At 48.4% G+C, this 22468-nt stretch overlaps 1 protein-coding gene across 1 annotated transcript; it reads right to left on the bottom strand.

The window, feature by feature from the left end:
- Positions 1-979: 979 nt before the first annotated feature.
- On the bottom strand, positions 980-22024 carry LOC122363558 (proline-rich proteoglycan 2-like). Its single transcript, XM_043332985.1, has 4 exons — positions 21858-22024; positions 4414-4563; positions 3853-4077; positions 980-3574 (listed from the first exon to the last, which is right to left on the bottom strand). Exons 1-4 carry the CDS (start codon positions 21876-21878, stop codon positions 3065-3067), a joined length of 906 nt encoding a protein of 301 aa, XP_043188920.1. The 5' UTR covers positions 21879-22024; the 3' UTR covers positions 980-3064.
- Between the last annotated feature and the right edge of the window lie 444 nt (positions 22025-22468).

Here is a 22468-nt window from a genome sequence, read left to right as displayed (position 1 = left end):
AGAAGCGTGCTAAGAGTAAGATGTCGCCTTTTGAAGCGGGATCGGCCGACGCGGTAAACGCGGCAATCACAATTTTGTGTTTACACACTCATAATTCAAGTTTTTACCGGCCGATTTTCAAAAGTCTTTGACCATAAAATTGCTGTACATTTCTTAGTCTTCTCCCAAAATTTGACGCGAATCGAATAAAATAAGCGGAAAGGAGCGCGATGTAAAGACGGAACCGTCCCGCTCCGGCACCGTCTACAATTCAGGCGGCGCGTAACGGCCGTCGCCGGCAGCCGCGTCGCCGCGTCGCCGCGGCGGCAGGATGTTTGACTTTACACCGCTATTACTAGAAAAGTTATTAACCGATTTTCTTATTCCTTGCACGAAAAGATCTGCAATTCATTTCTTGACAGGTAGCCAAAATTTCACATTAACATTATGTTTGCATCCCCCCTTCCACTGCGCGTGTTAAAAATAGTCGAGCTAGCCCTCGTCCCGTTGGGGGGGGGGGGGGTCAGTGACCTATTCTGACCTAGCCTTGACCTGAAACATACCAATTAGTAGCTCGGTAGCCACACTCCATAGGGTATCTTCAGCACAATTTTATGGGTGTGTACTGTGTACCTATATCAAATGAGCCAGGGCCCAGGTGTGACTTGTTAAGCGCCTTTAGCGGCGGCGTAGAGCCCCAAAAGTGTGGACCTGAGCATTCCAAAACATATATAGCTTTTACGTTGATCTGATCTGTGACGCCATCGGTGACCAAAGGCATTTGTTTCCTTCTGGCCGATTTTCGGTCAATTCTTATGCAAACTGAGGTTCTATGGTACATAACTAATCGCTGATACAAACATGCAGTTTTCATGGAACACGGTCCTTACCCTGAACAGCGATTATGCAGATAAAAATTGTCGAATAACTTATTTGGCCTCCTCCAAATATAGACATCAAAATTGTATTAGAACTGAATTTCACTTAACATTCACCCTCAGACTTGTCAAAACATCTATTTGACAACAAACACAGCATACAGAACACACAGACACACACATTTATAAGCATAAATATAGTCACTCGATGCTCGCAATCACTGACCGGTGCAATTAATTGCAATGAACGGTGATGACAAATCTGTCAATAACTATCCCTTGGAAATAACAGTGTTTTTGCGTAGCAATGTCAGCCGATGGAACACAAACTCAATTGTTTGCGATATTTTACATCACACATTGTTTTTCAGTAGTTTCGAAGGGCTATAAATAATGATATATATTGATATATAGTTCGCGAACGAACCGATGTCTTCAAGGGTCTTCGATGACACCAGGGTTGAAATGTATCAAAATCACATAAACACCTATGTAGCTGTCGATTCCCCTACTCTTAGTCATCACTTTAAAATACAGCACAATCATACTATTGTATCCATTCGCAATTCACTCTTAGCACGTTACGTGATTCCGGAAACTGACGGTTTCCAATATCAGCTCCTTGGGCGACAATGTTCACTCCTCACTGCACTTCGTGACCACTACCTCTGTTTCCAACAGACGGGGACAAGTGCTCTGAGCTGGCCGCTGGTAACATCACGATTGTGTCCATTCGAGTTGCATGGATGTTGAAGCCTCCCCACTAATGGTCGCTGTGGACCCCAGTGAGGAAGAATTGGTCCATAATCACTTCGCGGCACTATGCTATGCTAGCATAGGGGGAAGCCGGGGGAAGCCCGGCATAGTAAGCTCTTTTTCATTTTTTTTACATACCATACGTGCTGTATAAAATGTTGATATCCTGCTAGCTAGCTAAGTTCATTGGCCGTGTTTTCCCAAAAATTCGGCTTCGTGGAATAAGTATAAGGTTGAGAAAATCGAGTTTTAAAAAAGTGTTGATTTTTCTGGGGTAAGCCCGGCATAGGGGTAACGCCGGCCACCTCCCCAGCGCTTTACAACGAGTTGATGAAACCATTATGTGTTTTCCAAATATTAACGGAAAGTGAAATATTAAGGTACTGATTAGCTCTGGACATCTTAGAGATTATGTCACTACTGGTATTTTAGCTAGCGTCTACTACATATACAGTACAGGTCGATGAAAATCGTGATGCAAAATTGACACAAAAGGTGTATTTCAAAATTCCTTAAAATTTATTTTTATTTTTACCTTAATGCATCATATTGCATATCATTCGACTCGGCTGATGACGAAGAACACAACGACACCATTTTTGAAGCTCTAGCTTCATTATCTGTCGCGTTATCTGCAAAAACGTAGTTTGACCCTAGTTGACCTTAAGTGACATGACTGGCTTTGTCAATGATAGCATGTTTATTTTCGAAATTTATCTTTGATCTAGGTGTAAACCAAACCTGCTCAGTACCTATTATCTCATGGAAAACAGTGGTTTAGTGGCATTGCTCTCGGTTGGGGGTAAGCTTGGCCACTCGCCCGGGGTTACCCCAATGTGCTAATTTTTATTTTAGAACAGCGATATTCGAAAAAAAAATGTCATACTTAAGCCAGCCTGCCTCGTCACCCCTCACTACAAATACTTAAACGGTCCTTACATAACATTCGTATAAATATTAGTACTGTATGGTATAACATTAACAGTGCAACATATCTCACTTTTTAGCTAAAAACCCTTAAAATATCATTTTTGCGCTATAACTTTAACAATATGCAATTTTTGTCAGCCTGAACTTTTTTGCTGGCGTTACCTTAGCTGCCACGCTGAAAGGACAAACAGTTGAGCATTTTATTGTGAATAATTTAGCCGGAAACGGGGTGGCCGGGCTTCCCCCGCGCCCGGGCTTCCCCCGGCTTCCCCTACCCTTACTGATCACTGGTCTTGGTTGCTATTTTCGGTAAGCGAGGACGGTGCATCATTCTTATTTTTCAGCTCAGTCCACATCAGCAACATTGCATGGGTAGGTAGCTCGCAGTCTTCCCTTCACGCCCGCTGCCTGTTGAGTGTTGATGTAACTTCTCATGTCACGTCAACCACCAGTGTCACCAGCGTCCCGCCAGAGGCGCTGCTGTCGATGTATGCATGCAGATGGCGCTGCAATCGCGGCTGTTAGCGGCCAGCATTACCCAGTGGCGGGAAGAGCGGCAGTGAGTCGGCAGCCACCTCATTCTGCAGCGGCAGCACGCCGGCGTGAACGTTCCCCTTGTTCTGCGGCAACCTCTGCGGTTGGGGCTGGGGCTGGGGCTTCGGCTGGGGCTGAGGAGGTCGCTGGGGCTGCGGCTGGGGCTTCGGCTGGGGTTGAGGAAGTCGCTGGGGCTGGGGCTGGGGCTGAGGAGGTCGCTGGGGCTGGGGCTGGGGAGGTCGCTGGGGCTGGGTCTGAGGAGGTCGCTGGGTCTGGGGCTGGGGTCGATGCTGCTGAGGCCGAGGCTGGGGAGGCCTCTGGGGCTGGGGCTGGGGAGGTCTCTGGGACTGCGGCTGAGGCCGCTGCTGTTGGGGACGCTGAAGAGGTCGCTGCTGAGGGGGCTGAGGGGGCCTCTGCTGCTGCTGGGGCCGAGGCTGAGGAGGTCGCTGCTGAGGGGGCTGAGGAGGCCTCTGCTGCTGCTGCTGGACTTGGACCACCTGAAAACGGTAAAGACGTCCGAGTTACATGTGAGATGATAAACGCATGTATATACATAAGCAGATATCTGTAATTGAAACGGCATTACATACTACATGAAAGTTGGCATATAGAAAGTTATTTTAAAAACCAAACACATCACTTGCAGACCTCGAAACAAGAGGCTTTAATTCACGTATTCGCTTATGTTATACAGTGTCATAAACAATAAACATGCCCCAGACCACTCCCAACCGTCTGAGGTCGGTACGGCTGTCTGCCGGCGCTGCGGACTGACCTGAGGCGGCGCGGGGCGGACCGGCGCCGCGATCACCGGACGACCCGCGGGCGGCCGCCGCGGCGGACTCTGCACAAACGTCTGCGGGCGCTGACCTCCACCGTTGTTATTGTTATTGTTGTTGTTGAAGAGCAGCCTGCCAGGCCGCTGCGGCAGGACGATTCCGGCCGGCCGCAGAGGAATGTTGACGGGGCGAGGCACCGGCCGGCCACGACCAGAGTTGACCTGGGGTCACGAACAGATCACATACATAGGTTAGAGGTGTAGTGCAATGTATAGAAAACACATTATGATAAATATGGCAGGTGTAGGTAAGCTAATGTTCAGGAGAACGGGAAGCACTCATATCACAGAAAATTCCCACTCTGGTTCAGCACGTCCCACTTCCGTTCAGCAACCTACATGTCCCGCTGATATCCCAATCATGTCCCACTGACCTCCCAACCAAGTCCCAATCAAAGCCCACTCCGGTCCCACTCCAGCTCCGCCTTGGATCCCAGACACAGACCACAGTTGGCCCACCCGGTCCTTCCGTGCTGCCCCGCACTATGTATAACTGACCTGCAGTTGCCGGTTGACTCCGGGCGATGGGCCGCTGTTCGATGATGATATCGGCCGGAATCCTCCAAACATGATGATTGGAGGTGTGGGCAGACCATCCTGAGGGGCAGCTGTCACCGCCAAGGCGGCCAACGCTGCTGTCAGCAGCACCTGTGGCAGAGGTCAGCCGGGGGTCAGTCGGGTCATGGATTAGGTATTCCTGGATCGGACACTCCGCCGATTTTCCGACCACCCGGCGGCGGCGGCGGATTTCCCGACGGCGAGGGCGCTGGCGCCAATTTAGCATTACGGGCTATGGGCGGAGCGTGTCTTTTTGTATACTTTTGTCGTTTATTACTTACCTGTAGCCGATTTTGATGAAAATTTTTGTGAACCTGGTAGAACAGGAATTGAGGAATGTCATGAAAATATTATTTTCCCAGTTTTTATTTAAGAAGTTGCTTAAATTCTGCTGACAAGTGAGGGTTCGTGAGTACAGCCGAAGAGCCAATGTTAGAATAAAGTGAAGTTCTATGCGATAACATGAAAATAAGTTGATATTTGTATTAACCCTCGCATGTGTGCGGCGTTTGCCAGCTTCTAATGTGTAGGGGGGGGGGGTCGGTTGGACCCCCCCCCCCTTGCCGTTTGGCCCCTGATCGAGCTAGAGCTTCGCGGAAAAAACGAGCGTGTTGCCCGTGACGAGAGGAAGCCGATGATACCCAATTTTAAGGTCCTAGGTCATTGGTTGACCTTCCAGGTCAGGTCAATGACCCAAAGTCGGGAAAATCGGGACCTGTTAGAAAGTCGTAAAGTGTGGCTGCTAAGGGGTTTTTCGGGGTGCTGATCACGAATATCGTGTTAGTTTTGATCACAGATGATGTCTTGAAGCATTTAGACCAGGTCGGGTCAGGTCAGGTCAGGTCAACCAGTAGGCGTCGTGACGGGTATTCGTAGTACGTGTCAACCGCCTCTGACAGCTTCGTAACATGTTACGAAGTCACCAAAACTACTTCGTAAATGTTCAAATGGTTGCCAAATTCGAATTCAGCTCCAAAAACTAGCCTAGAAACATGTAAAACTCGAAAAAGTGACCCGAGGTCACCCGAGGTCACCAAAGGTCAATGACCTGACCTGACCTTCAGGTGACCTTGACACACACGGGAGTAACATCAAATCACATGTTTGAACGTTTGAAACCACGAAAAGCTTGCAAACACGCGGCTAGTGCGAGCCGACATACGCGAAATCACGATTCCGGCCAAACATGGTCTCGGAAAAGAGGTCACAGGTCAAAGGTCATTTGGGTCAGGGTCATGAAATTTTCAGGGTAGGTGTAAAATTGATCAATGCGAGGGTACTGAAAATTTCGTCGCGATCGGCCGCTTTTTACGCGAGTTATTCGCGAAAAACCATGAGGGGGGTCCATCCGACCCCCCCCCCCCCTACACATGCGAGGGTTAAATCATCAATAGGAACTTGTTTGACTGCCGAGGAACGATGATATTTGATGATAAATTGCATCGGCAAGTCAAGAATACCGGCTCAGTTTATGGGCATCAGGTAATGATCCCGTATGTGATAGTGACTAAATGGAGCCATAATAATTATAAGAAAGAACTTAAAATATGTGTGAAGTCTCTGAAATCGTGTCTTATGAGCTTAAAGTTCGCTAATTTCGCCCTCCAATACCGCGTTTTTAGCACGCAAGCCGGTGCGGCGGCCGCCGGCGCACTCGCCGCCGATGTTTCGGAGCTCCGCCACCAGGGCGGCCGCTTGGTCGCCGGCGCTAGTGTTGGGGAATAGGGAGTGTCCTATCCAGGTATACCTCATCCATGGTCGGGTTCAACAGCGGTCAGACGACAAATAAAAATAATAAAAGTGAAAAAAAAAAACAGAGAAACAGAGAGAGAGAGAGAGAGAGAGAGAGGGAGAGAGAGAGAGAGAGGAGGAGGAGGAGGAGAGGAAACATGGAGAGGAGAGAGAGAGGGAGAGAGATAGAGAGAGATTTAATCAAAATGCAGCCAAGGCTGTAGCTGAAACAATGCATTGCCGCGCCCCATCATAAATGAGGGTCTCAGTCTGCATTCTGAGAGTGAGAGAGAGGGAGAGAGCTACAAGGTCTGTAGCGCCTGCTGATCCTTTCATATGCAAAAGTCCTTTCAAAATATCAAGGCGTGTAACGGGAAACGATGTCAGTGGCATCTGCTTCCTTATCACACACTGGCAAAGAAACGGATCCAGCGGTGGAGCACGGCGTACGACCTCCAGCAACATCGTAAACATCAACATTACAACTGAAAGGCTGTCGTCACGCCAGCCAAAATCCAGGCTGCATTTCGTTGATGCATTATCAGAAGTAGAGATGTCAATCGGATACCAACTTTTTGGTATACCGATACCAAACCGATACCAACTTGGTATTTGATATTTCAATCCTAATGTGTTTGGTAGGTATTTTGTTGGTATTATGAACCCTTACTAATGTATAAGAGGCTAAGAAATTGGTAAAAAGTTGGTATTTCCCTCATCTTTCAAAGTTGGTTCGGTTTCGGTATTCCCCCCCCCCCCGGTTTTGGTTGGTATTTGGTTTGGTATCGGTATTCCGATTTTCTGTAATTGACATCATTATCACAAGCACTACTGATTTCTCTCGCTAACATTCAGTTTTCCACCACGAGGCAATTTGTTCTATTGTAACATTCTTCTTTCTTAGTTCAACAATGTGACCGTTGTTTTTGGTTTTCCTTGGCATAAGTTTACTTTTTTCTAATAATTGCGTCGTTAATTCTGATTCTCCCTCTGCTAACAATTGTTCATCTCAAGTGTTGTCTCGTCGCCAAGATCGGCCGACCGTTCTGCTGCGTGGAAAAGTCCATACTGTTCCAAATCCTATTTTAAAAAAATCCTCACCTATTTCAAATCTTCCCAAATGATCCCGCATCTGTCCTTCCCGTTTCCCAGCTCATGTTCTTCCGTCTGTCCCTCTTGTCTGTTTTTCTCGTCCTTCCCCTCTGCCCCTCCAATCTGCCCTCCCCTCTGTCCCTCCAGATCCTCTCCCTCCCCTCTGTCCCGGTCACCCAGTTCCTGCTGACCCTGACAGCTCGGACCGACCATGGGATGGACCGGTCGACAGCTGGACCGAGCCTGCAGCCGATACCCGCCTCCGATACACGGAGAGGTGCTACTGATGCCCCGGGGTCATTGGTGACCTCGGACTGAACGATTGGCACCCTGGAGTTCCCGGCAGGGGGGCGAGTCACCAATGGGACCGATCGGGGACGGATGTGTCACCGCTCGGCGTCAGACGCAGCATAGTTGGCGGATAGTTCGAAATGGCGAAAATTCTAATGCACACATCTTCCAATAAAATCCAGTGCCTATAGAGACTGTGAGTGAACGCTGTACCGTGGGCAAGCGTTGCTTAGGGCCCAAACCTATATTCTGTCCAATAAGTTGAATTGGAGAGGTGGGGGGGGGGGGGTGCTTATGTGAGATTAACATTCACGTGCCATTCACGTTGGCGCTCACGAACATACCATCAGCGCGTCAATTTGCAAACACAAATAGGTAACAGAATGGATAAGACTTCGCTTTCAGATGGGGCACCGGCAGTCGCTATCAGAACTCCACTCCTACACTGTACATACACATAGTTAGTCTCCCGAATGGTGTTACTCTTCTATGTAGCATTGTAGTCTCCGCGGTGAGGTTCTGTGCAGAGTTGCAGTGTCTCTAGTGGTGCTACTGTTCTATGTAGAGCTGCAGTCTCCGAAATGATTCCATCATTTGTAAAACTACTGTCTCCATGGTAGTGCTTCTGTCCTGTATAGAGTTGCAGTTTCCGTAGTGGTGTTACTGTTCTATGTACAGTTGCAGTCTCTGGTAGTGGTGCTACTATTTATTCTATGTACAGTTGCAGTCTCCGTGGTGGTTCTTTTTATGTATAAGGTTTCAGTCACTGTGGTGGTTATTCAATATTCTGTTTTATGTCGCGTTGCTGATCCGTGATGGTATGGTGCTACTGTCCTATGTACAGTCGCAGTCTCTGCAGTTGTGTTATTGTTCTTCGGAGAGTTGAAGTCTCCGTGCTGGTGCTACTGTTCTATGCAGAGTTGCAGTCTCCGTAGCGGTGTTACTGTTCATAAGTGGAGTTGCAGTCCCCTCGGTGGTGCTTGTATGCTATGGAATGTTGTCTCCTAGAGTCACAGTCTCCGTGCTGGTGATACTGTACTATGCAGAGTTGCAGTCTCCGTGACATTGCTACTGTCCTATGTAAAGTTGCAGTCTTCGTAGTGTTATTGTTCTGCATAGGGCTGCGGTCTCTGGTGGTGCTACTGTCCTATGTAAAGTCGCATTCTCCGTGCTGGTGCTACTGCTCTATGTAGAATTGCAATCTCTTTGGTGGTGCTACTGTTCTAGGTAAAGTTGTAGTCTCCGAGGTGATGCTTTTTTCTAATGCAGATTTTCAGTTTTTATGTTATTTTATCGGTCCCTCTTGCATAAGGAATTGTGTTGTATAATTGCACCCTGCTGTGCAAGTCGGGATGGCTCAGTATTTCACACACTGTACTCCTATTGCCTTGAGGAAAGGACCAGGAATGAACGAACGATATCACCTTAGCAGGAACTAAGAAACTGGGTGAAACGCCTCGTATCAATTCAAAAACCAGCGCTGATAACAGCGTGATAACCATATGCGTAGCAGCAAGCAGTGAAATAGTGCATCTAATAGATAATTATAGAAGACGCCTGCCATCCAGAGACCTCTGTAGGCAGATATCTATGCTAGGTCCTATTACCGTTGACATATTGGTTGATCAGGTGAAATTCTAACCCTACACCAGCAGCTTGATCGTGGAGGTGAAGACTGTAGAGAGTGGTCTTTTTCTGCCACTCATACCCCAGCCCCTCCCCCTTCACCTCTACACAGTTGACACATTCAATTGTTTCAGCTCTACCTCCCACCTGTGACGCCACAGACCGGATACGCACAGAGTGTGGTGATCTCACTTTTGATGAACTATTACCGCACTGATGGCCGCTGCCGCTGACGGATATTGTCGAATTGGTGCTATTAGTTGAAGGCGAGAAGTGATGAGGGGTCTGACACGCTGTGTGCCATGAGTAGAAGAGCAGATTCATATAAATAATCGCCAATGCCGGATGAGAATGCACAGTAATTCATTCATCGGGCCCCGTATACATGAGGTTCAGTTGGATTCATTTTTATTGTTTTTCATCAATCATGATCAACTAAAGCAAAAAAAAGGTTTGCAATCTGTCATTTCAATATCAATTATTAGACACGAAATCTAATGGAGCTAGCATAATAGATCTTATATGTATAGTTACTTTTCGGATTATTCTCTGGGATGTAAATATGTTACTCGAAAGTCCATATATTTCGGGTGATATTGCTCACCCTTGTTCACCGGACAAATAACAAACAATTACCTGCCAATAAATGGACTGAACGTTACCAATTGAAGGCCCGTGAAACATTCGAACAGATCAGATCAGAAAACAACTCAGACCGCATCGGGAAGAGCCGACGCGTTAGACCCACTATAAAGCCAGCAGACACTCCTTACAGCGACTGCAGCCTCTCAGCGAGCCCCCAATAACCATGCCACTCCAAAGTTGCCTTGGAGCAATGGTCATTGGGGCCCACACCCACGTCCTAAACCGCAGTCACACCTAACGCCCTTTCCCCAAGCTTTGCAGGGCAGGGCACGGGTCCCAGCCATTCCTCGGGGCGTATGCTGTGGCGGCCAATCTAGATTCTGGGTTACCACAGTCGACACTGCAGGTGCAAACGGAATCGACTCACGGCACAGGCAGGTGCTAATGTATGGGTTACAGCGATCTTTCCACGTCTGGCATTCTACTATGTATATGGAGAGGCCGTCCGGCGAGTGTTCCCTTGGCGAAGCGGGCGACGGTCAGTAAGCTGGTCAAGCTGATTCAGTGGAAACATCCGTTTCCTCCCGCCCCTAGCCATTGAGACTGAAGGTTGCGTGCGCCGAAGGTCTCCCAAGAACGGTAGTACGACTCACTGGTAGCCACCAGCCGTTTACGCAACGTCGCCGTCAGCCCTCGACCTTTGCTGGGTGAATCATCCATGTAAATGGCCCTTTGGTCGACTGTAGGGCGTTTCCTGGCCGCCGTACCCCGGACTCGGGGCACCCAGAGTCCGGCCGGAGGTGTCGGCCGCGCAGAGTCCCCCCCCCCCCCCCCCTCCGATCTGGGTCACATGCAACGCGAACTCCACCGGGCCCCAGATCACGTGACCGGCCGTCGCCGGGTCCGTCTGACATTGCCCCTGGCGACAGGCGGGGCTCGGCTAGGTCGGAATGCACCGGCAGAGCTCAGGCTCTCAGATAGTGTCAGCGTTTATTACAAGTTTCTGGCACTCACTGGACGTCCAGTCAGACTTATGATACATTATAGTTATGTAGGATTCTAGGTATCGGAATATCCAAGCTTGAGTAGGTTATGCAGAAGTGCGCGAAGTTTGGCAGCCGTGCCAGTTCTGTGACGTGGCTGCGGCAGTTGCGCAGTTAGTTCTTCATGGTCACACCCGCTCAGCAATGGGTCACTGCCTAATGGACTACGGGCTCCGACGCGCTACCTTCACTCTCAACGAGTACTTGGCAAGCACCAGACCGCCGGCAAGCAGCCAACACACCCAGGCCTATATTGATATCGCTGCAAGCATAACGACCACGCTGGGCCAGCCAGGCATGCAGTCACCTTGGCTGAAACGGATATTCGAGTAGGAAATCCAGGTCAATATGGGTCATGAACACGTGCCGAAATTCATGTGCGAGTAGAACCCGTCCTGTTGAAATGCAATTAACGGTATAATGACAGCAGTCCGAGTCAAGCACTAGTCCGACTCCACCGCAATTGTTCAATGGTGGTAATGTGTAAGCCGACAAGTTGTTGCGGCTTGTAAATTGAGTGCATGGTTTTCAATGTGTGCCGTGTGCACGCGTGTGCATTGGTAAGATTTTATGTACCCAACTACACCCTCGTTCATCAGTACGCATGTATTTAGGTAAACAACTGCACAACTTGCAATTACTCAAATCTGCGAAGAAGTGTACATACCTATCTATTCTGTGCTTTTGTGGATGCTACTCTTCATACTGATATGTGTTCCAAGTGGTCTTTTGTTTGTGCCTTGTGTTAGTTCGTATGTGCGTAATTGTTTGCGTGTTTGTATGCGTTTGTATGTGCGTGGTGCGCGGGTGCATGCTCGCGTTTGTCCGTGTGACGGGCCTCATTAGCGATCGGTAAGTGGCTGCTGGCGGCCCGCCGGAGGGCCAGCCCCAGGGCCATACTGGCCGCACCATTAGGCTCCAGAGAGAGCAGCCATGCTGCTGACCTCGCCGTGACCTCGCCCCGATGATCGGCGACGAGCAGTACCCCAGGGCACCGCCCCAGGCGCCGTCGAGCTGCAGGCGGCGCTCTTTGTTCCCGTTTACCGTGTGTGGCGCCGGTCAGGCTCGGTGTCCTAGGCTCGGTGTCCCACAGCGGAAGATACCAGGACCAGACGAGTGACGACCCTGTAGGACTTTGCAGGATCGTGCAGAACTGTGAAGAACCCAGAGAAACATGCAAGACCAAGCAGGACCGTGCGAGACCCACGGTACAATTTAGGGCCATGCAGGACCTAGAGCCTATGTAGACCAGTGCCTTCATTATCAAATTGCGGTGTTTAATGATAAACGGTCGCTTAGAGATATTAAAAGTTCATATACCTATGTACTCCCAAGTCATATTTGTTTACTACACCGATCTACCAATTAACTCATAATACTTCGAAGCGTCGAAATCCTTGTCTGTATTAATAGTTCAATTATGAATTAGTGGTTTCAATTCTAAGTGTGTGAAATTGATTAGCTCAGGTGTCAACCGGTGAAGGTTAACACCAGGGACTGTCAAAAGGGGCCTGGCTGCGGTAACCGCAGAGTTCACTGCATCCGTCTGGTACCGAAATGGTGCGATAGTTTCCCATCCCAGCCATAACTCGCGCCGTCAAACCATACTGATTTCTCAAGGTCGACAAGGGGTCAAAACAGCGCAACGAAGTGAAGATGGCGTCATAAAAGTGAAGGAAAGAGACGCTCTTAGATGAGCTCACGCATGTTTATTTCAGTACCTACATAACATGCATGAAACATGAAAAACTGATTTGGACTTGTGTGTAATGTTTCATGGAGATTTATATTAACATTGTTTTTAATATAAACAAATATACTACAAATAAATGTATTAAGTGTAGTGTGTACCAAGCTTACCTAGAACTCTCAACGACCTAAGCTGACCATCTATAGCCATGACTCAAATCCAAGGCAAAAACCTGACAATGACAATAGCAGAAAGTTGTCAATGGTCAAAAATTGGTAAAGTATGTTAGGTATAAATTAAAGTATAACTTATACGATGAAACCTTTGTTAATGAAAAGTGAAAATGCTAGGTTCTGATCGAATCCATTCACGGTGGGAAAGCGATAAACGCTGCGCCGAGCATAGGAAACTATGTGCGTAGCTCACAGACATAGCTTGCTGGGAGTGTATGGTCGTAATAAGCACATAGCCGGTAATCTGTCATTTTGGATGGCACTGATTTCCGAGTCCCTTCCCGTGGCTGTGTATGGCGTTTATTCACTACGTTTAGTGACAGTGACCACTGATGTGAGTCCTCCGAGTCCGGTGTATTCAGCTCCCGGTCAGCTATTGGTCGTCCCTCTCTGTCCCCAATCTGTCATCAGCCTCAGTGCTCGGCGCGGTATCGTACCTCAGACATCGACTCGTAATTACTCCAGTGACCGGTACCGGGCGTCGGCGGGACACACGCCGCAGCCCACCCCGACAAAACACGACGGCCGACGGCGGCCCAGGGCCGGGTGGCGACCTTCACCAGGTCTGGAGCGGGCCAGCCAGCCGGCGAGCCGCCCCGGGGCAGGGGGCGGCACCCCGCTGCAAACGGGGAGGCCGGCCGCCGACGGCCAGCACTTGCCACCCTGTCCCGCCGCCGGGCAGCGCTGATTTAATGGGTACTGCCGACCTGACCTCGCCCCCGGAACGGTACACGATCTCTTCCGCGGTAGGGGAAGCGGTGCCGCTGTAATTAACTGAACGGGAGTTCCGGGGCCACGGGTTCGGGAGACTAGAAGCCGCGCGAAGGAGGCAGGCTCAGAAAAGACGGTGGAAACGAGCAATCACAGGTATGCAGTACGTGTCGGGAGAATTAACCCGCGCGGGGCTGGGGGGGTAAATTTTACCCCCCCTCGCGAATTTTTGCAATATCTCAAAAACGGCGGCGCGCAGCGCCGCCAAACTTTCAGTACCTTTTCTTACATCAATTTGACACGTTCCCTGAAAATTTGAGCGAAATCCGTCGGAAAATTTTTGAGAAATTGACGTTTGAGTGACGTCATGTTCGCCATTTTCGCCTCAAAAACGGCAAAAGTTCAAACACCGCTAACATCTTCATTTTTAAAGGAATCAAGACGTAACAAAAAGGATATACGTAATTCTACTTTGTCTATCAAATGGCTATCTCGGTTTTTTGAAAATTTTGGATTTTGACCGAATTTTTTTTTAAAAAAAACTGAAATAAAATAACTATAAAATCCAAAATTTTGAGTGTATCGAAAAAACCGGAATATATGTCAGAGAAGTGGTCTATGTGCACCTACATACCAAGTTTTAGAAGAATCGGTTCAAAAATGTGGGAGTTATTCAAAATTGTATGACGTCACGACACACAAAAATTTTGAAAAATGAGTTTTTTGGATGTTCTAGACCTCGTACGGAAACAAAAATAGCACCATTCGATTCGCCGTGAAAAACTGCATCAGATAGACACCTTTTTAGACCTTAACAACCAACTTCAAAATTTGACCTCACTTGACCTGACCTTGACCTGACCTCGACCTGAAATTCATCCAGAGGTGGTCCATATCACTTATTGAGTGTGCCTATTGAATTCTATGAGTAAAATGACCCATAAAACATGTGTCGCACATGCCCTTTTCTATATTTTGTTTTTGGTGACCTGACCTGACCTGACCTGACCTTGACCTTGACCTCTGAATGATATTGTATGCAACGAATATTGTCTTGGTAGCCTAAGAACACGTTTTGGGCGATCAGTCTCAGTCCATGACTCCATTCTTCGGCAACTACGGTGCAAGGCCGATACTGTAGGAACTTGCAATTTGTACCCTTGACCTGACCTTGACCTTGACCTCAAACTTAAAATTAAGTACATGTTTTTAGTTGTTCGTGATGAGATCTTTCGATTGGCTTTTGAATTTTCCAAATCGGACCATTAGTTCGGGAGATAACAGGGGGGTAAAATTTACCCCCCCCCCCCCCAGCCCCGCGCGTTCGGCTGGAGACCCCAGCCCCGCGCGGGTTAAAGTACTGTTATGCAAACGAGATAGTGATTTATAGGTACATTTGCAGTCTAGGGTTATTCCAAAATGCAGCCTGTAATTTGGCTGCATTGTGAGCTTATTTCTAAAAGAACAGTCTGGGATCAGCGCTGATTAAGTTGGAAAGTATTTCACAAACCGATAGACATTTGCAGTCTTTTCAATTAGTGCAGGCTGCAACAATAAAATAATCTTAACAGCCATCTTTACAACCTGCATGACAGGTAACACGTGGGAGAACATATACTACCTATTAAACATAGGAGTTAATAAACATATGTCACGGAAGGTGTCATTCAACCCTTTTATGTTTTGTGCAATAGAAGATTATATCACAGCTGTAGCGTGCCATGATAGGAGCCCGAATTTATTGTTAGCTGTGGTCTATTTAGCCAGTGAGCCACGGTGCAGCTGATGGGTGGGTCTGCTTTGAGGGCTAGGCTAGGTGGCGGCCTTTTCAAAGTGACTTTCAGTGGCTACCGTCCTCCTCTCCCAATTGAATATAGTTTACTACATCCTTATTGAAATCATTCATGGTTTACTTCGTAATCAGAATTTAACTTTTCGACATCTTTTATTGACACCGTATCAGTTTTAAAGCACTTCTCAATCAATCAATTCACTCATTAACTTAAAAAGTCTTCTTGCAACATTTTCAACCCTTTTCTTGTGTTTTGTGTTCTGGAGTTGCGGTGATACCGGGCCCGGCCGTTACGAGTCAAAGTTTTAGATATCTCCAGTCGGTGGGGTACCGTGTCGTTGGTCTACCAACTGCGTCCGATAACAGGCCTCAGCCTTAGCCGATCCGTGACCGGTCGACACAGGACAGAACATCGCTCACTTTCCCCTACGGTCCGTAATAGCTGGAGAGACACCGCTTCACATGTGACAAACTACCAGTGGAAGCCACAGGTCCAGATCGGTACGGGTTATGAAAACGGACAGCCACCTTTCGGGTTAACCGGATACATAAGTGATAGACAGTGTCAGTGGTAGACTCTGGGTGGCATTCCATACCAATGGCTTCTTCGGTAGGCCATACAAATTATGTGGATCTCGATATGAATGGTGTTTCGTCACCAGATAATCATGGGCTGTCAAATCCGACCGATGATGTTTGGGTATGGAATGGCCGGGATCGTATGCTTGGCATAACCAGCTGTCTGGTATGGAGGCTGCTGCCGTGACCGAGGTTAGGGATGAAGCTGATCCCGTCACCAGGGTAAAATAACCAAGTTCTTCGGAAGTTGGTGCAGTGTGACACTTTTATCATGGGCATAAGAAAGGACAATAGGGCAAAAGTGCCGTGCTATGCACGCAGTGGTGGCAATGGTCCTGCTCTCCAACTTCAAGATAGACCGCTTGAGATACGAAAACAATTACCATGGGTGGCTGTTTTATCTCGAGTCAGCGCGGAGACTTCCCTGACGATGCCCCGGGCTCCCAACAGCACACCCCGGGCCCTATTTGGTGGTCTTGTGAGCGCTGTGACCTGTCGCCACTGCACCGGTGAGGTCAGCCGTGTGGACCGTGACCCGCGTCACTGGTCACCTCTCCTCACCGCCCTCCGATGCACGCACTAACGCCGTTCCGGCTCATCGGGTCAGCGGATCTGATGGGGCGCGCGTGACCGGTCTGCGCGGCCCGTGACTGTCTGTCTCTCCCACTGACACTGCCCTCCCCTCGATCGGCATTGACCTTCCCTTCGACACCAGGTACCGCCAAATGTAAATTACCTTCTACCAGCAGTGATCCTTTCACATACATGCTCTTGTCTCCATTACTGGTCGTCACTTCTCTTTTCAATGGCAATGCCCCTGCTTTCCCCCAGCGTCCCTCCCCTCCCTTCCATTAACACTGCCCTTTCATCCTACCAGCAAAGCCTTTGCCTGGAACTATGCCTAGCTAATAAGCATTGACATTTGACCCTTGTTCTTCTCTCCTACATCCCCCTAACCCCCAGTCCAGCACCTCCCCCTCCCCCAGTCTGGCACGCCGTCTCCACGTCCGATCCAAACACAGAGGCACGGGCAGGCTAATTGCAGCCCTGTCGGCAGCGGCAGTCAGCCCCGACTAAACGCACTGGCGCTGTGAACTAGTTCGGTCTGTTACCGGTGATTCAGAGGCGCCGTGTCACGCTCCATGGTGGCCCAGACGCCATGGGAGCGGCGCCACGCCAATTTACTCGTGTCCGTGATTCCCAGAATGGATGGAAACGCGCCGCCTGGACAGTCTGGCCTCATGGAGGACAACATTTGAAACGATTCAGCGGACTCAGCTGCTGTTGATTCATTCGGTTCCCTTTGATATTATGCACAACTTTATATCCACATGATAATGGTGTCATGTGTAATATGACCACCTGGCACACGTAACACGATTATTGATATGTTATGCAACTATATGTTTGTTTTATACACAGATTATGTAATATCTGACTTTGCACAAACTCATCGATCATTTGACGACTAACAGCAATGCGAATTCCGCATGCACTCAGGAGGAGACATCCGCCGATAGTCTGTTGTGTGTCCCATGTTCTCTGTTGACCCTGACACTGTGACAACAGATTGAGCACGTCTGACCGACTAACAGACGGCGAAACAGTCGCGCACAGCGACAACATCACGAGCAGGGTGGGTGCCCGCCCTCACACTGTTGTTCAGGGTTAATGATGATTCTCAGCTCAGTGTAGCGGGTAATTGGCAGGTGACAAGACGTTGGACGATTAACGAGCTCGTAAAACGCACTGAACCGTGCTAACCAGCCAGCCAATATATTATTGTAAATTATGATGACGCTGTGGCGAAGTAAGACACAAGTAACGTTTATTTTGCGGTGAATTTCAGTAGAATGCATTGCCATCTTACAGGCGATTCTGCATATGCCTTGAGAAAAACCTCAAATGCTTAAGCCGTGGGCATTTGAACCATTTTGACACAACACGATGGGCTGACGCCGAACGAAAACCATTACGACAAAATATAAGCCTTTACCGATTTCAGTAGATGTAAGCCGAGGGATTGATAAACAAAGCTTAAATGGCTTGGACCTCGGAATGAGATCAGCTAGAAATGCTGTTGTATTTGGCAAAGAAAAAATAATGAGTGATTCTAAACAAATGGGAAGGTCGTTTTGCTGAAGAGCGGCATTTAGATTTTCTTTCATTACATTTTCTTTTCTTTTATTCTGCAATTTATCTTCGCCTTTGAAATAATTTCAGCAGGAAGAGGCCAGCAAACAGTGCCGTAATTCATGAATTCATAAAAGCATCGAATACCATTAGGGGAAGTTGGGGCAATGCCGGAGTTGGGGCAAAGCCGAAATTCGAGATATTTCGAAAACCGTAAGACATGGATGCCACCTGTCAAGTGCTCTGAAGCTTAAGTGACTACAATTATCGCATGTTTGTTACGAGTCGTCATTCGGAATACTTCGGCTGTGAGGGCGCCAAGAGCGTTTTCAAGGTACGCGTTCCTTGTACTACATGCGCCTTTGAAGCTGCATTTCTTACTCATTATGCTACCGTTTGTTTGGCCAATTCGGTCAAGTAATCTTCAGCATGTCTTTGTATAAGTGTGCTGCCTATTTGAAATTTATACGGCACGTTGAAAAGTTATGGGCCTGCAAATGAAAGTATGGCTGGCTGGGGTAATGCCGAAAACGTGCAATTACGCACGTTAAAGCACGCTACGTGGACTTTACTGCTGTAGAATAGCAACGCGAATTTTTAGTCACACAAATTACACTTTCAACCGACACAACGGCCTGTTACCTATAAGGAATTATTTACCTGGCATTTTCTTATTATATCACACAATTATAACTTCCAGTGTGCACCAAGCGTCCTCAAGCTCTTAAAACGCGTGTCAGCTTTGATAAATTCTGGATAAAGTTTGAAATAAAGTGGCAAAACATCAATGTCGGCATTCCCCGTAAATCATTTCTCCCATTTTCGGCTTTCCCCGCAGTCCGGGGCAACGCCGAAAAAGTCACTTCTTTGATATTTTTAGTTTGTGCGCTTAACGGTATGCGAATTCATCAAATGCGCCTGGTATGTTTGAAAGGCAAAAGACTGGCCTCTCAATGGCCTCTCAAATGACGCCAACAAGAATAGCTTATGTTGTCTACCTTGCGTGCTACGGGCGTCAGAAAAAAAGTATTCGGCGTTCCCCCAACTTCCCCTAGCAGTTAAATCGCTTTCCAAAGGTGACTACCTTCTATCGCTGAGGTAATTGTGAGGTAACTCTGCAGCTCGCCATACGGCGACCACAACCGCCGCTGCACCATGAGGAGGGAATGGCATCACCAGACCGATCCGACCTGACTCGACCCTCCGCGGCAGCGGTGGCAGCGGTGGTCGCCAGCCACAGCCGTGCCGCCGGCTACCCGTCTGCCGTGTTTAACACCGCGGCCATCGCCGCAAACGAGGTGAGTGGGAGACCGCCGCACACGCGCGCCACGTCTTCGGATGCCGTCATACCCGCGCAGTGGAGGGGTGAGCGGGTGGGAGGCGCTGGCGAGTGGCCGCGGAGGCAGGCCGTGACCCATGGCACCCGAGCGTGGAAACGGCGGCACTCCGAGACTGACAGCCGCAGCGCCGGCCGTCTCAGCAACAGAGGCTGGATCAACGCTGACAATGCTGTGTTTTTATATCCATTACCTAATTTAGGATAGTTAGGGCCAATTAGTGACACCAACAGACCCGAGAGTTGCAGCATGTTTTGACATTTAATATCAGGAGAGGAAAACAACTTACCTATTCATGGTGCATAGGTAGGCCTTTCTGGAATCAGCGATCAGCATTGGCTCTTGCTTCCTGACCTTTGGAACTATCATGAACATTGAACATTGAATATTGCTGTCGCCAAGTGCCATCAGGGTGTGTGCAAATACCAAATGCAACTCGACCAGTTACCATTCAAGGGATCTGTCTACCCTACAACTCTAATTCAGGCCGCATAGGTTTGATTAGCTGACTTTTTAGTCCAGACATGATTTCAAACCGGTTTACGACAACAAAACAATTGATTGGTCGTACTGACCAGAATGTTGGTGGAAGCGGTCGCCTATCCAGTGGATAGTAAACCACACATGCACCAAAGCAAGAGCAGAGCCTACGTTCCTCCACTTTCTGATCGGTGTCCACTGAATGGGCCTATGCAAGTGGTGACCTTTCTTGACCTGACCCACGATTGACCTGTGACCCCTGGCCACCAGGCGGCCGACCCCCGCGCCCCATCGGTTTCAGCGTGTGGTGTGGAGAACCACTGAGGCGTAACTTCGTAAACTAATGTGGCGTCGTATGCCACGGCCCACAATGGTGTATTGTGGTCCGTGGTATTGGTAACGACGCAAGTCGATACTGCACGCCGTCTAAACAAACTGGTGATGCAGATAACAGAGTTCCACCATATCTAAACGGCAAGCGCTGTCTCATCAGTCATCATGTTTGTCAACAATGAATTAAGATCAAAAGCGCACCTCTGCAGTGGGTACGGGAAACTACATAAAATCTGTTTTTCTTTTGTTATTTTATTTGTTTATTCATAATTCCAGCATCTCGGACGCTGTTTTACAGTGATCTATGATTTATCATAGCGATGAATTGGTTTCCCCACTTTCGCCTTCCGTAATTTGATTTTAGTAATAATAAACAAATTGTGGCCACTTTAATGTTGTACTGCAATCCAAAAAGAGGCTGTGTTTCCCTAAACATGTTATTGACAGAAGGTATGGATAAATAACGGCCATTCCATGCCAAAATATTGTTTATCAAGGATTACATTTGCAAAACATTACATCCATTTTATTGAACTGTTGGGGACATGTATAGGCAAGCGTTTCAATGTGCATGAGTTACACCCGTCCCTTTTATAGTGAACAAAACTCTCCAGCTTTCAAAAACTCCTCGTATTTCGATTCCTTATGCTATATTGTGTAGTTTAAAGCAAACGTTCCCGATAAAAGTTGAAGCTTTATTTCTATTCTAGGACAAATTGACAAACTTCCATAGATTTTGGACGCTGCGAGGGGGCTTTTGTGCATCTGCCCTAAAAGACCTCTTGCATCCGTCAGCGGGGCCAAGATCTCAATTTGGAGAATCGAAACTCCTGGAACTAAGACTACCACGCGAAGGCTGACGGTTTGTGCTTGATACCTTATCCAGTCTCATCCATCGTATTCGTTGCACACTAAAGAGCTGCAATTGGAAGCTGTGAAGGATTAGGTACCTCTAAAGGTCTTTAGTACCTATGAATACTCACAGAGGATTTGGCAGCTTTCGACATAACAGGAATTTTATATTCTGACTAGTGTATGTATTGTGTGCCGGGCCGTGTAGCGTGCGACTTCGATCACTGAAGGATACCTTATCCAAGGCTGACTTCCTTATGAATTCCTTATGGAAGGGCTGACTTCCTTATCAAAAGAATTTATGTTGAGTCCCGAAGTTTGTCATTTCGAAGTACAGATAAAACAGAAAGTTGTCACCTCGTTATTACCCACGCCGAAGAAGCCGCTGCAGTAGAATCTGCTTAATAACAGACTAGGCGGCGGAACGGGGAGGGCACCGGGGCACCGTGGCCCCCTTTGATTTTGGCATTTTAACATTAGCCCTATTGGCGTTGCATGGAAAGAATTGGACCAAAAGTCGGCAGTGCCCCCCCCCCCCCTTAATTGAAGGTGTTCCGCCGCTACTGCTTTATAAATCCAGGTTGGTGACACGGCGTTTTGGATTTATTAGGCGGTGACATTATTAACCGGTGTCAGTTATGCTTTATAGAGAAATCCGTGAACAGTTCAAGTGGCCACAATAAGCGGCTGGATTTATTATCCAAGGATTCATCAAGCGGATTCTACTGTATATCGGCAGCATACACACATGCATCTCTCTCTCTCTCTCTCTCTCTCTCTCTCTCTCTCTCTCTCTCTCTCTCTCTCTCTCTCTCTCTCTCTCTCTCTCTCTCTCTCTCTCTCTCTCTCTCTCTCTCTCTCTCTCTCTCGACCTACCGTGATATGAACTGACGCCATCCTCTCCGAATGCCCCGAACCGATCGGGAGCTGCGCTGGCACGTCCGCCCCCTTCGGCTGCTGTTGTACGACTGAGACCCGTGCCGGCACTCTCGCCCTCGCTGAAGGCCGTCGTAAGGTCGCCGGCCGGCCCGCGGAAGTGGAACCGTCGCCCCTATCGCCTAAGGCGCTGCGGCGCCCAGCCGTCCCAGCTAATTTGCCTGTATTTCCGTCGTGTGCGCGTGGGTCTGTTCGGATCAGGATGGGTCCTTCCGCCGCAGTATCGTCCTCGGCTGCCGGCGTGGCCCGGGGCGCTCGAATATCAATGTTCGGGGATGGATGTGGTTGGTTTTTAGATAGAATCTGTTTATGAGTCAGCACGAAAGAACGTCTAAAATAAGGGCGAAAACACTTCGGTCATTTTTTGGGGGTCAGTTCAAAGGTCAGGTCACCAGAGGTCACCAAAGGTGAAATGTTGGCTATTTCAACATTTTGGAAACTGCCGACGGCTATCTCGGGAACCGATAGAGCTACAGCGCCGCGGAAAAGCGCATTCGATAGCCCTTTTACAGACCTTTCTGAGCATTGCTCTCATATTTGACCTCAGGTCA

Source organism: Amphibalanus amphitrite, unplaced genomic scaffold, assembly GCF_019059575.1.
Source record: "Amphibalanus amphitrite isolate SeventyFive unplaced genomic scaffold, NRLGWU_Aamphi_draft 000627F_arrow, whole genome shotgun sequence".
Taxonomy (NCBI): Eukaryota; Metazoa; Arthropoda; class Thecostraca; order Balanomorpha; family Balanidae; genus Amphibalanus; species Amphibalanus amphitrite.
Note: the sequence above shows the minus strand (reverse complement) of the source record. Positions and strands in the feature narration are given on the sequence as shown.

Coding starts and splice junctions, on each gene's coding strand:
- LOC122363558 (XM_043332985.1), bottom strand. CDS start 21,878: ATGGCGTCAGTTCATATCACG. Junction 4,564..21,857: donor TGGCGTCAGTTCATATCACG/GTAGGTCGAGAG, acceptor CCTCTGCCACAG/GTGCTGCTGACAGCAGCGTT. Junction 3,575..3,852: donor TCCGCCCCGCGCCGCCTCAG/GTCAGTCCGCAG, acceptor TACCGTTTTCAG/GTGGTCCAAGTCCAGCAGCA.